The 18,834-nt window shown below is 34.5% G+C and overlaps 1 protein-coding gene across 3 annotated transcripts in view; it reads left to right on the top strand.

Annotated features, from left to right (window-relative positions):
* BABAM2 (BRISC and BRCA1 A complex member 2) overlaps nt 1–18,834 on the top strand; it is a 171,758-nt gene that overhangs the window by 58,816 nt on the left and 94,108 nt on the right. For all 3 annotated transcript variants that reach the window (XM_058836505.1, XM_058836503.1, XM_058836504.1), the window contains one exon: nt 2,855–2,929. In XM_058836505.1, the coding sequence (XP_058692488.1) occupies nt 2,855–2,929 (75 nt within the window). The remainder of the gene's footprint in view (nt 1–2,854; nt 2,930–18,834) is intronic.

The raw sequence follows: 18,834 nt of genomic DNA, 5'->3' as shown, positions 1-18,834 counted from the left end.
TCAGCACTCCTATTATCAAGGCCTAGAATTCAACTTTGTCTCACTTCAATCATCCTGAAGTTACAGATGATGCAAGGATGTTTACTTTACAACTCACACATTCATCTGGTTTTCTTTTCTTAGACAAGTCATCTAGGCTTTTTTTTTTTAACCCAGATTTAATTTTCTTCATCAAAGAAATTCAGACCTCTTTAATGTTTATAGATCAGAATATTTGATTGAAATTAACTTATTCACAGAGAGTAATATAGCACCTTATTGTCCATAGCTGGCATCGCAAACAACTTGCTATGTCTCTAAATTTCATCAGACTGGTTTATTGAAGTGCAGAAGGCTTTCTGAACTGTACTGAAATCTTATCACAGTTTTTTGCCAGTTGCAAAAATTCTACTCAAGATTGTAGATAACTAGGGGGTTTCTTTGTTTTTGAGAGGAAAGATGTAGCTGCTCAAGCCTTTCGAGCCTTCTCAGTCTTTCATGACTGAATAAAGAATTTCCTTTTCTACAATTTTAAATGCTGTTTTAATTTAAAAATATTCCAATAAAATAAAATTTAAATACATTTTGAGTCAAATCCTTTTCATATAGCAGAGCTATTTTAGATTTTTCAATAGGGTGTGCTTTTTTCCAAGTCTTCATTATCTGTCAAGAAGACTCTTTCAAGTCTTGAAGATTCTGTGAACTTGGTATATGCGACAGAGGCTTGCATACTAGTGTCCTAAAACAAAACTGTGAAACCACCTTGTGTAGTTCTCTTTCCTGTCCTTTACAACTGATTTGTTAGCCTCAAGGATCAGCAGAATAGGACTGGTTTTCTAAAAAACAGGAGGTAAATGGCCTTTTATCTTCTCTGCTATGTTTTCTGTTATGAAAACAATCATCTTAGGTGCATGAGTTAAAAATACTTCAAAGAGAAGATCTGCATTCAGCACTCTGACCCAAAATGAAACAGAAATTTGCTCTTACTCGTTTGTTCCACTATCTCCAGTTTCCTAAAATGGAAGTCTCCAATATATATGACAAATCGACAAACTATTATCTAGTTTAGTAGCTTCATGTTGGTGGAGTACCAGTGGATGCAGGAGTCCATTAAATACTTAATTGCCCAGGGCTGTGGCCAAAAATTCATCTGTCTCAACCTGATACCTGTATCCAGCTAGTTTGGGCTGAAGAGATGAGCACCATGGACAGGGGCTGCTCCCTGTCCATCTAGAACACCTTTGGAAGTATTAATTGGCAAAATAATCTTGATTGAATGATATGAAAGATCTGGACTTTTTGGAGTAGCTGATGAACAGAGCAGCATTGATCAGAGGTCATTCATCTGTTCAGTGGACATCCCAGTTCATCAGACTTGGTATTATATCAAAAATAATTTTCTGGATTTTATGGCAAATGTTGTATGGCATTTTTTGAAAGTCCAGAAGAGAAGCACTATCTGTAATATCCATTTCATTCCAGATAAGAAGTGAGGACCCTGACTGTCATCATAGCAGTCTTCATGTTACATGTGTGCAAGAAGTTGGTGATTTTTCTTCGTATATCAGTAGTACAGCATCAGGAAGTTGGCATCTCTCCTCACACGTGGTGGAATCAGGAAAGGTTTCACAGTTGGACTTTTGCATACACTCATTTTTTGTTGCATACTGTTTCTGAGCAGTTTTTTTGCCTATCATGTGTGATTACGAGTGACAAATTTAAGGGCAATTCTTAACTAGCTTGCATAAGGGTGGATTACAGGGATTACAGCCCAACATCACACAGACCATTTTGGCAAATTATATAACTTAAAAGGTACCATTGGGAAGATTTCAGTTGCATTCCAGATCTTGTTTTTTCTTGTTTAGTGACTGAAAGGTAGAATGAGTTAGCTCTAATTCATACCTGGTAGGTTAACCCAGAAACAGATTTGCACTGACAAATTGGTTAGCTTCTCTCAGATTATCCCAGTTTTTTATACTTAATTGCATAAAAGCAATGATTAACAGTTTCTTTACTGCTAATTCAACCTACCTAACAAATATAGCTGCTGTGTGGCTACTTTATTGAAATAAAAAAATAGAAATAAAATTAATATGGAGGAAATTCAACAGGCATTTTTTAAAAAAAAAAAAAAAGTTAACTTTGTTGCTTCATAACCAGGTGGACAAAGTCTGGCTTTAAGGAAGTGTATGAAACAGAAAGGAAATCCTTTCCATTTCCTTCTCATACCCTTTATACGTAAAAAAGAGCAATGTGTATGGGACGCTTGGCAGATTTTCAGTAAATGGTTGTCTAGGTGTTTAGAGCTACATAATTCTGCAAACAAATTATTTAAAGCTTTATTCTTTAGCTCTTTTCCTCTAAGTTTATTCAGAGGACACTTTTGATAACGTGCTCACTTTTCTAACACAAATTTTCTCACCTATATCTGCAGTATTTGTAAAGATGCCTCTATTTTGTCTATATGCTCTTATCAGTTTGCCAGGTTTTTAGCTTTTGCTTTTAGCTTTGACTCTTTGTAGGTCTCGGCAGACCTTTGTCCGGAAATTAGTACAGCCAAGATGCATCTATATTTAGGGCGTAACAAAATATAGTCTGATTTTTTTGTCATGCACATTGTTTTATTCTAAATACTTTTTGCTGTTGACTTACTGGCAATGAGGGTTAATGTTTTTTAAGGTGTTTTTTCATATGACACCTGTGAAATCTGTAATTTCTTTTTCTCTCCAGTAGTTCTATTTAGCAATTTCATTTTAAATCTCAACCCTTCTCTTTGGTATGCGCTCTTACACATTTTTCTGGATAGTGTTTAATCTTCAGAATAGCTCTCTTTTAGCTACCATGTCTCATTAGTGTTACCTTTTTTCCACAGACTGGAGAATTCTCAGCTCGCTTCCTCTTGAAGTTGCCTGTTGATTTCAGCAATATCCCTACATACCTTCTCAAGGTAAAGATGACTGTCTTAAGTTGACAGTATTTGTGAGAGAGTATGAATTACTGCAATCTCCTTAGTAATTATTTTGACTTTCCTGCCTTCCTGCTCTCCAAGAGTTTGAAAGTTCAGCATTTCTAAGTCTGATTGGATTATATTTTGGAAAGCTGATATTGGATATACTGTTGTTCTGTCTACCACTTTGGTGGCATCTTTTATGTGAGTTTGTGGAATTTCGTGACATGTCAGTGTTGGGATTTTTAATGAACTGTCTGAATTGTACCAGTAGTCTTGACAGTAGAAGCAGAAAAGCAAACTAAATATACCAGTACTTAACGGGGAATGAAAACAAATTCTAGTTACTTGAGCTGAAAGCTTCAGTGATTAGTTTGCTTCTTTGTTCACGAGAAACAGAAGTTTGACCACCTATTTTTGATAGTAGGACTATGGAGTATTTTTGCAAATTGGGATAAAAAAGCATTTATTGCTTTGCTAAGAGGAGAAATAAAACCAGAAAAAGCAATTTGTGACAAATTACTACCATGGAAGAATTTGAAATGAGTGGTTTTTACAGGATGGGGACAGTCTTTCTTTGAAGCAGCTACTGTGGAAGCCCATCATAAGGTCAATGTTACTATATTTAGAGAACACAGTGACAGATCTGGTTTTTCTATCATGACTGTCAGAATGAAGTGCCAGAACTTCCACTGCAGACAAGGTTTGAGTTAGTCAGTGTTGCCAGCTCTCATCTTTAAAGCATGTGTCTGCCTTCTTTTAGTTTTAAATATTTGGAAGGAGGAACAGCTACTTAATCTTTAAAAACTAATGTGTTGAGATGAAATTGTCAGTGTGCATCCATTACCTCCTCTTCACCTTATTGTTAGAACTGTCTTCAACTATTATTAAATCACAATTGCAAATGCGAGTCTTCAATGTTTCACCAAATAAGATGTCTCAAGCTACACACCGTGAAAACAAAGGCAGGCACAACTATAATCTCGACTGAAATATTTGGTTGCAATTTGAGATTGTAATCCTATGATCTTTCTACCTTCTGTAGATTTTTTTCTGTTTGAGTAATGAGCTGCTTCTCAAAAGCATACAGATACTTCCAGTAGCATAAACACATTCAGACAGCTGCTGTCTTTCATTGGGTTTTATCACTTGATAGGAATGTTTCTGGTCAGATGTAAAGAGGATTGGCTAAGGCCTTTTCAGGAAGGTTGGTGTTAAGCAGGACGCAGTGTTCATCTAGACTGAGGGATAGCTCTGATTTGCTTCTGGAAGATGCTAGGGAAGTAAGAAGACTGAACATGTATAATTGAACTGTGCTGTGTCCTCCTGCCAGAACTCCCAAGTGCCATATTTTTCAGGAACGACTTTAAATGAGTCAAGAATTTCAAGACAAGTGCAGAAGGAATATGTTCAATAGCGTCAGTTGCAGGGTTGTCTTGTACCACTCTGTTCAGTTTCTGGGAAAACTTGCAGATTGGAAGGTGGTGTATGACTTATGTACCTGTTATCATGTGGGAACGTGATAGAATCCACTGTTGTTTCTGAAGAATAACATTTTAATGCATGACAGCATACTCCCTTCTGTAATTCCCAATCATGTTCACTAAACATCTTCTCTAAACAAGGTTTGTGTACTGTGGATAAATCATTAGCGCTTCACAAGTCTTCTCCTGGAGCTTTGTTCATCCTCAGTACTGAGTAAATCATTAGTCTGAAGGAAAACATGTATTTATTTTGCATGCATATGTAGTGTGAAGTGAAAAGACACACAGAGCAGGTAGCAGAATCAAAGTTTCACAGTCTGCCTTTATTTTGATATTTTAGAAGTCTTAATGTCTTAGCTTTAGGGTTTTAAAATTAATGTATTTTTGTATGTTACAGCCTGGATTTTTACAGCAGCACATCCTTTTGATGGGCAATGTTCGAGTGAAATCCTTAGTTTTCTTGATCCAGCTTCTACGTGCAAGTTGGCAAATTATCTGTAGTAGGAAAGTGACATGTGGTTTGGCTGAGTAGCCACAGGAGAAGAAATATTGTTTTATTCCAGAAGTATTTGTTGGCAGTAGAAAAATGGCTTGATTTAGGCTCCAACACGGGTTATGATAGAGTGTGCTTTGTAGCAGGCAGGATTTTATACCCTTGCTGCCTTTAGCTTCCTGTACTCTGAGCTAGATGAATGTCATCTCTTGTGACAACAACATAAACAACATAAAAGCAAGTAGAATCATAACTACTCTGTTGTGATTTAAATAATTGTGCTCTGACTACTCCAAATTTGTAAAGCTATTAAACAAAAAAAAAATTATTTTTTTTAAGGCTGTCCATGTCTCTTATTTTTGGATGAGACCTTTGTCATAAATAGACCTTTAATGTATTGCAATAAAATAGTTTATTTTCCATCATGGCTGCCATGCTGGTTTTGATGTTACCTGCTGGATTATGGTATATGATTGATAGAGCATCTATTGATGCAGTAGAAATAATTGTTAGTATATTACCCTGAAAGATGGAAGAGCAATCAGTAATTGAAGGCTTGAATTGAAGGTGTATTAACAGCTTAATGTTTTACTGCAGAATTTAGTGTGTTAGAATTATGTTCTAGTCTGTAGCCAGCCTTATAGTGGGCAGTACCTTCTCTGTCATGATTTGCAAAGTTCAAACCTGTTGTGCTTTCTCTGACATCTTCTTTTTAATGTTTAGTTAATACTACTTGTGTTAAAATCTGCTGAAATATTAAAGACCATTATTTTTGCCTAATCAATCACTCTTAGTCTCCCAGTGATTTCTAACGCTCTTCTGATTTCTTAATGATGTCAGTAGGTAACTGCACTATAACTGTGACTGTAAAGCTTTGTATCAGAAGCCAGTACTCAGGTTTGACAATGTAAGCTGTGAGATCAGTATCCAGTGTTACAAAATCTTTGGGGTTGTTGAAAATACACTCTGGAATCATAAGATGTTATTCTGTCAACTTCATACTGATTGTGGTGAGACTACCTTTCCTATAAAGAATAAAAGTTTGAAGGTGTAGCATAATTGGATTGGTACAGACTGAAGTGGCGAATTTGCCAGGTTATTTCAAAGGTATTCATGATACTAAATTTAAAATTGAGTTCAAGTGTGTGTACATTTAAATAGATGAGTATATTAAGAAGACTGAGGATAGTTAAAGGAGCAATGGAGAGTACACTGTTTCTTCCTTTGAATTCTAAAATTGTAGCAAAATTTCTTCAGTTATTCTTGTAAAATTTCTTCAGATTTTATTTAGTTGGAAACATAATACTCATTATAGTGTCTGCAGAGAGAAAATAAGAGAGAAGATAAGTCTCTCTTCATAACTTGGCATATTCTTTTACATTTGAAAGAAAAAGCATCACTGTATTTTCTGTGCTAAAGAGCTGTTCTAAAAGAAATGTTGGCTTACTCTTAAATGCATATTCATTATTTTTTATTTTAGAAAATTGTACTTTAATGCAAAGGTTTTTAATTGAATGTGGACCTTTGTATCCACCTTCAAATGGTTTTCTTATGCAAATCCATTGATATAAGTGAAAACTGTGTTGAAACAGCCACAGAATCAAGCTGATGGCTCAAACTACTGCAAAGTTTATTATGATAAATCTTTCATTGATTTTCTCTTACTTGAAAAGAATGTGGCTTTGGCTCAGGAAAATCCTTGTGTACTTTGCCTTTTTTTGCAGTTGGATTTTTAATCAGCATGTTCATTTTGAATTAGATTCTTTTCTGTTGGTTGTGGCATTTTTAATTTTCTCCACAGTATTTTATAAATTCAAGTATTCACTGTACATACTTGTTTTGAGAGTCACTCTCTAGTTCACATTTCTGCCTCTTTACAGATACAGTGCATGCCACAGTAATAAAAAAGGTGGTAGGCTCAACATCTAAAATTCCTCCTTCAAATTTTCACATAATTTTTTTAGGTTAGAAAAGACCTCTAAGATCATGAAGTTGAACTGTTAACCCAGCACTGCCAAGTCCACTAATAACCCCATGGCTGTTGGTAAGTGCCCCATCTACACATCAAATGAACATTTCCAGAGGTGGTGACTCCACCACTTCTCTGGGCAGCCAGTTCCAGTGCATGATCACTGTTTCAGTGAAGAAATGTTTCCACATATCCATTCTAAACCTCCTCTGTGCAACTTGAAGCCATTTCCTTTTCTCCTCTTACTTGGTACCTGAAAAAAGAAGTTGACCCCCACCTCATTACAACCTTCTTTCAGGTGTTTGTAGAGAGAGATAAGGGTTCTTCTTGAGCCTCAAATTCTGTAGATTAAACAACCCCAGATACCTTCTCCACTCATCACTTAACTTGTGCTCCAGATGCTTCCCCAGCTCCATTACCCTTCTCTGGATGTGTTCCAGCACCTCAATGTCTTTCTTGTAGTGAGAGGCCCAGAAATGGACGCAGTACTCGAGGTGGGGCCTCACCAGTGCTGAGTAGAAGGGCACGGTCACTGCCCTCCCTGCTCCTGCTGGGCACACTATTGCTGATACAAATCAAGACACTATGGACCTTCTTGGCTACCTAGGTGCACTCATTCTGTGTAGTTGTTTCTTTCTTGGTAGTTGTTGTCAGGAGCACATATGTAATCATAATGACAAATCATTAAAAACCTCCAGCTAAGTAATTTACAAATTGTATTTGTTTATGTGCCTGTAATATGATTGCACAGTATTAGTGGGTTTCAGAGTATGTTGCCAGTGATGCTGTTAAAAACAAGACATTTAGGTATTTTTCTTCTTATTTCCATGCTGGTTTTTAATGTTTTGACTAAGTAAGATGTTCCCTGATTAACACCACCTTCTTGTATCTATCTTTAACGTACTCATTTCCTATGTGTATGTACCTGCTTGTTGTGGTCTGGTGAATAGCTAATATCAGGACTAATTTGTCTATGATGCTATGACCAGCAGCCTTCCAATAATTTCTCGGTATTGAAATGTAAAGTAAATATGCAATGTGGACCTGTTTCTTCAGATGCTTCTTATTTGTGATGACCATTGTATGTTAATGCGTATATTTTAGAACTGAAAATAACAGACATTGTCTAGACACATTGCCAGAGGCCAAACAGTTGTGTGTTAGACTGTCAGTGGAAGAGGTTTATCCTCAAGTTCAAATTGAAAGATAAGAACATATTTGTGGTTTTTTTCCTTAGTCTGATTTCATCATTTGGAAGTCTCTTAAAAGACTTCACTGCAACTTTTATTAACAATGAAGATCAAATTCCAGGTATTGTGAAAAGACTGCAATACTCGTCTATGTTTGGGTAATTGACTATAGTCAAGAACAAACAAAAATGTAATACACAGGGTCAAATGAGAATTTTTTTCCAGGCCAATTTCTTTACAGTTGTGCTTTAGCAGTTTATTTGACAGCATCTAAATTTTGTATTAAATTACTGCAAATACAAAAACACAAATGCACCTGTATAAAAAATTCTAATGCTGTTTAAAAAAACTGAGCTAAATATTCTGAAAAAGAATAATGTTTTCTTTTGCTTCTAAACTTCATTGATTTAGTTTGTAGCTGACTAACTAAAACCTGATGTGTACTGTATTGAGGTCACAACAATGGCAAAAATGATGTGGAGTTCAGATCTGGCTTTATCTTTTTGCACTAGACTGTGCCAGGCAGCTACCTCTCAAAGGAGTGTAGCATGTTATGCAGCATGTACTATTTCTGTTGTATTGGATAGAACGATGGACCTGCATACCTTATGAAACTTGTCAGGTCTGTAGTGCCTGATGTCATTTTACCTCTTTTACCAATAGCAAAACTGGAAGTTTATAAGGCTGATAGATCATCCTGAAATAATACGTAGTCCTCATAATTCACAATACTCTGACCATGCTTTACATATAGATCTTTTAGGCTAATTTAGATTGCTATTAATATTATATTACTTCAGACTTTGTGACAAAGACACAAAGTTAACTTCCTGAATTGCATTCCTTGAAGTATTATCTTGAGATATATGCAAGCATTTGAAGCAAATAGTTTATATTTTAAAAGTAGATGACAATATGATATTCACTAGATTGATTACTATACCAGCATTAACTTAAACACTATATTGGATCATCAAAGATTGTCTGGGCTTCTTCTGTTAATAAAAGCAAACTTTGTAACACACAATTATAATGAGCCATTGAGATTTTAGATTAGAAACAGGTCTGTGCAAGTTAGTACTGGCAGTATTTGAAATTGTAGTGTTTGTAGCAGCTGAAGACAGTAAATTGCATGATCTAGAGGCTGGGAAAATAAATGTAAGCTGTGTGTGCAGAAGACATCTATGTCATTGATGCTTGTCTCTTACAGTCTTCCATTTTAGCGTGTGCCCAGTAATCTGGAGTTTATTTTTGCTGTCCATGTTTTTCATTGAAAATAACAACAAAGTACCAGTGAGGAAGTGCTCATTTAGCTTGATACACTGGCCATTGTCAGAGTAGGAGTCCAGTGCCAGAAGCAGGCAAAACTCCAAGCACTGGACCTTACACGTTGACTGAGGCCAAAAATAAAACAGGGAGGGGAAAAAAAAAGTCTTTGTGTCATGAAATGTTTCTGGTAGTTTGAAAAGTTGTGGAATCAGGAAACTAGACTTTTTTGGTGCTGAAATAGTTAAAGTGTCTAGTTTTTCATTATAGCTTAAAAAACATAAGATCTGTCAGCTGTAAATGTTTCGGGTTTTGTTTTGGATTTTTATTTTCCAAGATGTTTCACTTGTCACTATGGGTAAAAGTGTGTAAGATCTTTCAAATTCCACTGTATTGTGCTTCTTGGCTGGTCTTACCATTGTAGTTGTATTGCTGACCTCACAAAGTTTTTCAGAATAGGTCAGCTCTTTTTGTTACAGGTCAGGTCAGGTCTGTTTTGTTACAGAATCTACTGATTCTGGTATGGGAGAGTTAAGAGTAAAATGATAACTGCTTTAGTTCAGTGAAGCTGCAGAAATACTTACAGACACTATGATTTAATTAGTCATCCTTTCATGATTTTGTTCTTAATATCTTCTGCCCACAAACCAAGGGAAGCAAAGCTGTATAAAAGTGTACTTTAAGATCAAAACGTGTTACATTTGAATTCTGAGGGAAAAAAATTCTCTTCATTCTCACTAAATTTATTAGTACAACTTCTCCAGAACAAGATGACTTATTTGTAGCATTTAGTCACTAAAACTACATAAAACATATTAGTGTCAGGAGCATCTTAAGCTCCATATGCTGAAAGCCAAAAGCAATTTTTTAAAATCAGCTTTTTCAGTAATTTATTGGAAGATTTTGTTAATAAAATCTGTCGACTGGAACAGCTCATTCTGCACAGTTGATGATTTTTATAGGTTATGATAAATCATAGTGTCCAATCAACTGTATTTTTGATGACAGTTGTTTTATTTTTAAACATTTTATTTTTATAATGCAATAGTAAAGGAAAACACCACATCTACTGATAAATATTACAATATTCATCTAAATTTCTGTGAATTCTCCTCAAATTTGGTAGAACTATTAATTTGCTATTCAGATATGATTAGAGGTAGGGGAATTTTCTTTAATTTTCTCTTAAAAATTAAGAAAAATAAAAGAGTAGCTTTTGAAAGCCTTTTTTGCATCTGGTGAGAAAGTTTATAGAAGTGTTATGTTGCGTGACTTGGTTCAGATTTACTGCCTTGTAAGGGCTTGTAATTTGTACTATTGCTTTACATTTCCATTTTATGTATTGCATAGGAAGAATGGAATTCAATAGCCATAAAAATAATTGCAGGTTATTACATAATGATGGTGCTTGTTTTATCTGTCATGGTCCGCCCATAGTATGTAGAACAAGCAATGTACAGTGGTCTTAATCTGGGAAGTGGATCTTGGAAATATGTATTTTTAAAACTCTTGCATTTATTCTCCACTACTGTTTCTTCTTGAAGGAAAAATTATTTGAGAATTTATTTTGCATAGAATTTGAAGGTAGCAAATAATCTCTAAAACTCATAAACCAGCAAATCTGTATGTTTTATACACAAGTGCTTAATGCATGATGGTAGGATTTTATGAAGGATGTTTCCATGCTGAGCCCACAGCCCCTTCTAGTACTGAGGTTCTTTCTAAGGCTTCAGATCAAGGCTTAGATCCTACAGAAGCTCATATATTGATGTTTTAATGTAAATGTTGTTTATGAAAGTGCCAGTTGCTGTTACAAGGTCTAGGTTGGTTTAATGTTCTGAGGTTCTTTTGCTCTGGCTTTCAGCTTACTAGATTATGTCTCCTTAAGAAAGAATAGTAGTGACATGAATGTACATCTGTACGGTGATTTCATATGATTCTTGGTCATGCTTGGTTTGAATGCTGTGATTTGCATTGGTATTTTTTTTTTGTTAAAAATACAAAATGGCTGCCAGTCTTAAAAGGAGGTTTTGTTTGTTTGGGTTTTTTTTTTTAATATATGTCTGTAAAATAACCATGTAGTGGCGTGTGTGACACTACTCACTTTTTCTTGGTTCCATGGGATTACAAGTTTAAGCCAAAAATTAAAATAAAAAAATTAAAGCTTTAGCATTGAACCCATTACTCTGAGGTTGACTAATCCATCACTTTTATTTTTCTCTAATTGATACTGGCAATGTCATTAATCATAATACCATAAAACATAAAATAAAACCACAAAAACATTGGATGTTCTGCTGTGTTTCTTCCATGTTACCAAAAAAATGCACAGCATTTTGTCCACCAATTGCTATCTAATAATGTGCCATATTCCTATAAAGCTTTTAATTTCTATACTAACTTCTGTTTAGGAAGGTAGTTGCTTGTTTACAGAAGGTGTATGTAGGTATTTTCTGTTTTAGAAGGGCACTTTAGATGGGGCAGGCTAAAGGAAAGTCTGCCTTGTCCAGCAGAATCTCAGTGAGACAGTGAAAGAACAACAAATAAAACTTAGAACTCTTGACTCTCTGTTTTAACAGTTTAGGTGTTCATGCTAGAACTTGCATGTCTTTCATGTGCTGGGACCTGTAATCATTGCAAACAGCACATCCATGGGAGAGAAGGGGCAGTGGGGAGGAGCATTCATTTGGCTTTATTGGCTGCAATTAGGTGCACTCCTTAGGCCTTAGCAGGTTACCAGTACATCAAAATTTGGGCAAAAAGATGTCCATTAATTAAATGTTGGTTTTGAGTTGTGTAATGAACTGTCTGGAGTGCACATATAGCACTTAAGTATACCCATATAATACCATTAGGAAGTCCTTCCGTTAAAGGAAAATCGGGAAATAGAGTTAAACTGATAATGCTGTTCCATCTCTTGCCATACTTTCTCTTTTTAATGATTTGTTTTTGTAGTTATCTTAAGTAATAAATTACTGAAATATATATACTTTTAATATATCAGAATGTGTTTATATATTTGGACATATCAGATATTCTGTGTTTTACTGTAACATCTTTTCTGGTGTACAAAAATGTTAGGCAAATATGACTGATGTCTTGACTAAAACAGATGACTGACTGATGGTATGTAAATAATCAGTGAATCATTTGCAAAACCCTGAGGACAGTATGTTGGTTAACAAAGAATAAACACGCTCACTCCAAATTATTATTCTCATTGTTTAGCATTTATAATGTATGTCCTAGATAAAATCATTAATTCTATCTCATTTCACTTAGACTCATTACTTTAAGTAATAAATCTTATTTAATTTTCATTTTACTATTGTTAAGTGATGAGATAAGCTCTTGAAATGTATGTCAAATTATACCCAGGTTCCCATTTTTGACATACATGTAGGTATTGTCACTTTTTCTCCCTACACAGACTAGATGAAATTAGTAATTGATCATCTCACAAGTTCTAATTTAATATATTGTTCACAGGAGTTGTGACATATGATAAAAAACCCTCTATTTTCAGACAGGACTTGAAACACAAGCTAGGTATATGCAAATTCTGGGTGGAATCCTGAGCTGCAAGTAGTGACCTTGTCCAAGGCTTTAACCAAAGCAGTGTTCTTCCTCTTCCCTCTCTTTCTAGAACCCTCACAACTCAGCACAGTTAATGTTAGCAGTTCATTTTGATACACTTTCCTTGAAGGGAAAACAAGCCACGCCTGTCAACAGAAAGAGTTGTGTGACTTCAGAGTTGCTGGAGATTTTTCTCCTAGGCCATTTTTCCACTATTATGGGTTCTTACTGTTGTGCTGCTGTAATGTTCTTTACTATTCTCAAGTGTCTTAAGGTGATTTTGGATGCCTCTTCACATTTGGACAGTAAGGGTATCTCTGAAGATTCTTAAAACTTCAATTATACCTTCTTTTTAAAGTTCACAGAATTGAGCTATGTTCTACATGAAAGAAAAGTGTGTTTCAGTTATGAAAAAAAAGATTGAAAAGCAAATAAATGGCACAGCAGAGACCAGAGTGCATGCAATCTGACTTGCAGTTTGAACAAGAAATATTTAAACTAAAATACAGTTTTAATTTTATGTTCTTAAGGCTGTGTTTCAAATTTGTTTACAAATGGAACAGTTACCTTTCTAGGTCAAATGTAGTTCTTTGTGTATTCATTTAATTTTATACATATCATTTATTTTGATAATGTCAATAAAAGACTGCTAAAATGGCAGTAATTTCTGGGCTTTGTTCTGTCTAATTAACCTTGACTGCACTACAGCTACTGAACAGAAGAGCAGTTTCTCTAGTATTAATATTCTTTTTTGCATGGCAAACTCAAACTTCATTTTCAAGTTTTTTGGGGTTTTTTTTAATATAAAATCAGAAATTTTTGAAACTTTATTTCAAGATGTGTAAATTATAGGTGGATATTACTTGTTTGGTAGAAATAAAAGACTGAGGTGTTAATAATACAGTGCTTTATGAGTACTACTAAAACAAAAGAAATGTTGGAATGAAATTACCAGAGAGATTCTTTTGATGCAATAGTGAATGTTTCATAAGAAGCCGTGAAACTGAATTTGTAATAAACAAAACTGGCATCTTACAATTGTGTTCTTGCAGAATCAGTTTTACTGTATGGCAGCAACTTAATAGCTTAAATAGTCTCTTTATTTCTTTTTTTGTTGTTGTTTACCACATATTACCGGTTTCTTCTTGAAAAGATGTGTGATCAAACTTCAGGCCCGTTTGCAGGTCTTCTGGCAATGATAGTATCACATTTAGGAGACTATATCTATTAAAGCAACTTGGATGCATATATTATTTCTCTGACTCATGTGAGGCAGCATTGCAGTAGGCAGAATTACTTCTCCTTGGCTTCTTTATTTATGTATTTTGTGACTATAACTGAATCAATTTATCCCTCCTGGAAAAATGGTGTAGAAAGTTAAATGGCACTTATATAAAAATGTTATCACGGTTGCAAGATGATAAGTGTGTATGAATAAGCATTATGTTAACATAGTACTTCAGTACTAAGCATAAAATAAGATACAACACAAAGAGATAATTTAACAGAAAAGAACTGAGAGTCATTTGAAGCCTATTTAGAAGCAGACTTCATGTAATATTGAGAAAAATTGTAGTCTCCTAAGTTTGGAAGGATGCATTCCCAGGAAACTTGGAAAATTGTAACAGTGATCTGTATATGCAGAAATAGGATTTGAAGAAAGAAATTTAATTAGTTTTGCAATGCCCTTTATCAAGACAGAAGGTGACTGTACTTAGCAGGACTTCTCTTCTAGAGCAGTTTTTTGACACATACAGAGGCGGGTTTTAAGTAAAATCACCACATTTATGAGCAGTAGAAATAGTGAAGCTTCATTTTGTACTGGTTTAATCCCTCATCTTCTTGAATCGCTTATTGTTCTCTCGTGTGCTGTGTAGCAATTTATCAAAAGATAAGAAACGTTTTCTCTATTTGGTGCCCCTTTTGCTGTCTTTCATAGCAAACTGAATTTACCAGTCACAGTATTTGGTGGAATAACCAGTTGTGTCTCTCCTCTACCTGACTCCTGATCTTCATAGAGCTTCTATGAACTTAATTATCTTTTGAGACTAAAAACAGGTCAGGGAAAGGAGAAAAGAGAGTGGGGAAGCATCTGAAAAGAATAGTTAAATACGCACTGAATCTGAAACTAAATTAAAAGAGAGAAAAATTATTACATTATGCCTTCACTATAATGAAAAACTTGATGGCATTAAAATTTTTTTCATCATCCAAAAAACTTTAGAACAAGTTGACTCAGGTGGGATGAATGCACAAGTTATTTACACAGAATATTTACTCTTGCTTAGCACCAAAGCATCCAGTTGAATTTGTAAACTCCTTCCTGCAGCTTAATCAAATACAGTGTCATTTAAATCAATTTAGGAATGCCCATCTAAGGGGTTATACAGGGTAAATCTTTAGTCAAATGATCCATTTGGGAACATTTGCGGTAGATCATGGTGCATTTGATTTTCTTTTTCCTCCACTGAGTTGATCATCACTATTACTGTGAAGGAAATCTCTCCTATAATGTAAGCTAAAAGAATCAATAGTACATTTTCAATATGAAGACTGTTACCTGCTCATTTAATATTTTAATATTTTAAATATTTCAAAAACTATTTTGATGTTGGACAGAAAAAACAAGAGTCTGAATTTGTAGAGAAAGATGAATAATCTCTGCGTTACCATATTAAGGCAATTTTGGGATGTACTTTTAATTAAGATATTTCAGCTGTACAAAACATTAGTGTTTTTTGAATCACAGAGAAAGACTGTCTCTTCATCTTTGCATTCTAATTTTGTATTCTTTCAAAAATGCAATGAAAAAGATTCTTATTGAGATTAATATTTTGGAAGCTTATTGCATGTAAACTTTTAGAAACACTGGTTTGAACTTTTATATTATTATCTCCAGATATTTATTTGTTTCTCCTGTGCATGAGAGTGTTCAGATCTTTGCAAAACTATTACACAGAAAACAAACTATTTGGAAAAGCTCAATTTAGCGCTTCATGTAAATTATTAGTTCAGGACTATTTCTTTCTTTTTTTTTTTTTTTATTTTAAATGCAGCCATCAATTGCAATCCAGCTTCTAACACACTGAAAGCTAGACAAATGTGGAGCCAAGCATTTATTATGCTGATTGAGAAGGGAATGTTCAAAAGTTGACAAAAATACCTTGACAGTGTCCTGTTAAGTAACCCTCTACAAGTATATTAATTCCATTATTTTAATGGACTTTCTTGATTAGTCAATTACCTTATTCTCTTGATCCTATCTGTCAGGACATGTCTTCCTAACAAATCTGTTCATCCTGGAGCATATAAAAGCATCATCCTCATCTTCAAACTGTGTTAAGAAAATGTGGTAATGTGGGCATTGCTTGTCCAAGAACATTAAGAATTTTGGTCAGGATCTTTTTAACCATAAAAGGATGTCTGTTATGCTTTCTTATTTGGTATAAGTTGGAAGGGAATGAAAAAAAAATACAGAAGGAATTTTTTTTGCAGAGAAGTACTTCCCTCCAAATACCACATGGAGGAATATTATGTCTGAAAAAAAAGATTTTGTTGGCAGGGGAAGAAGTAGTCTGATAAATATTTTAGCTTTAAATGACTATTGGATTTAAAACTCAAGTATTTCTACCATCAGTAGCATAAAAAGTTAATTTTTAGACAACTACTTATTTTTCTTTTATTTGTGTAAATCCTTCTCTGGATACAAGGCCTGATTTCCTTTATTATCTTTTTTCCCACCATAGTTAGAGACTGTTATAAATTGCATTTGTTTAGAAGGTTGCCTGTAAAATGAAGAAGTAAAAGAACTTGATGATGTGTGTGTTCCAGGAAATTGCATATGAAGAGAGTTTTTCAGTGCAGTTCTAACCTGGTTGTGTACAAACATAATTGTTAGCAAAATGTTTATTTATTGTTTTTCAGTGTGTTTTGTATTTCTTTTGAGAATGATGACAAATTACTGGGCATTGATATCTATGGTGGGAAAATGATACATTTTATTTTAAGATTGTGAAATCATAAAATAAGTTCAAAAGTGAAGAGACACTATTTTTGAAATTGCATTCCTGTTTTAACAGTATATTTCCTTTTCAAGATTAGCAGTAATACCAGAATTCTCAAACTCACCTTTAAGTGTGCAAAACTGTTGAGCACAAAAAGAGAACAGTATGTACCATTTGCATCCCTGTATGTCCATGGGTGGTGCACAGATTGTACAAATGTATATTTTGGTATGTTACCAAACATTTTAAAGCATCAAAATGAGCATCAGTGTCTTCTCTTTCCTCTGTCGTTGTGAGATTATTAACGTGAAGGGTCAGGAGGAGCAATTTTAATATTTTTTGTTTCCACTGATGTTCTTAGAGAGATACCTTTTGATGCTGAGAGAGCAAGTACCATAATTTCTTGGGTTTTCATATATAAGACAAGGGGCAAATATTTAAAACTTATTAGTGACATACCTTCCAAGTTGATGCAATGTTTTGATTCCTATTGCAGTCTTAAATTTCTTTCTACAAGTTATAGGTTGCACAGCTATTCAGTGGTTTGGGAGCATTTATATGCTGAAGAGCAGGTAGACAGCTTTTCAGTAAGTGAACTAATGCTTAAAGTGTGCTTGTAATTTCAGAGCAGTGAAAGGATTCATATATTTCTTGGTTGTTTTTTATTTTCTGTGAAGGACTAGAGCAATGAGACTAAAGTTTACTTCTTTCTGTTGTATTCTTAGAGTGTGTTTTTTAGAAAGTTAGATATGGTGCAAGTACAAGATGTAAAACAGATTTCAATCAATAAAGCCTACAAAGTAATATATTTATAGATAATTACACAGTATGGAGTACAAATTGCCATATAACTTTTTGGAATGATGATATGGCTTTGCTAAATCTGTATTCTCAGTTTTTCTTACACAAATACAGAAAATAATAGTAGTTACACAGAGTAGCTGATTATTCAGTAATGAGAACAAGGTCACTTGCATTTGGAAACAAATCACTAGTATACCCAACTGTCATGGAAAAGAGTTGATTTCTAGCTTCAAACCAGAGTTCTGGCTGTAGTGAAGAGCAGATACCTCATGTACCTCATGGTTGGTGGGTTTTCTTCGCTGTTTTTCAAAGAAATTTTCATTGTATTTCATGTTATGGGAAAGGACTAGCTGGTAGTTTCACTTCCCTGTGTTTGTGTTAGAAAAAAAAGTAGAGGTTTATGATGCTGGAAAGTGATCAAGGCAAGAAATTGTCTCCTGTTATGAAACTAGTTGCCTGCAATTTTAAAAAGCAAATATTTCGGATACCTTTCCAGAAAGGCTGGTTTAATTGGCCCAATTGGTGTAGTTGAGGCCAGTCAAGAGACAACTGTGTTTTTTATTCCATGAAGTGGACTCTGCCTTCATTGAAGTCAACAGGATCATGATCACAGAACTATATAAACACAGATTTTCAAACCATCTGAAATGTGAAGGGTAATTATATGGCATTATATATAAAGGCCTCTTTGTGTTATGTGCTTGTTCTGTGTTTCAGAGGGATAAATATATACAAGAATTGTGGGTGTGTCAAAGCAGCAGAACTGGTTCAGACAGGTAAAAGCATTTGAAGTGGTATCTTTTACACCATTAGTAGTTTTTATTTTGTCTCAGTTTTCTGCATCAATATTATGAATCCTGTTTTTAGAGATTTATTATTCCTATAAAAACATCAGGCTAAAATTTGGCTCATCAAACGAATTACTCTTTCATTCTTTTTCTATTAGAAGAATTTTATGTTGCCAGTGATAGTTGTCTGATACTGGAAATGCTTCTGCAACTTGGAATTTTTCTTGTTCACAAGGCAGTTGGTGGTAGTTAAAGGAATTCAGATTAATAGGTTTCCTTTCTGCAGGATTGATGGAGAACTTTGCTGTCAGAATCTAAAGGTTTTGAAATA

Source organism: Poecile atricapillus, chromosome 3 (genome assembly GCF_030490865.1).
Source record: "Poecile atricapillus isolate bPoeAtr1 chromosome 3, bPoeAtr1.hap1, whole genome shotgun sequence".
NCBI lineage: Eukaryota > Metazoa > Chordata > Aves > Passeriformes > Paridae > Poecile > Poecile atricapillus.
This window is presented reverse-complemented; position numbering and strand designations above follow the sequence as displayed.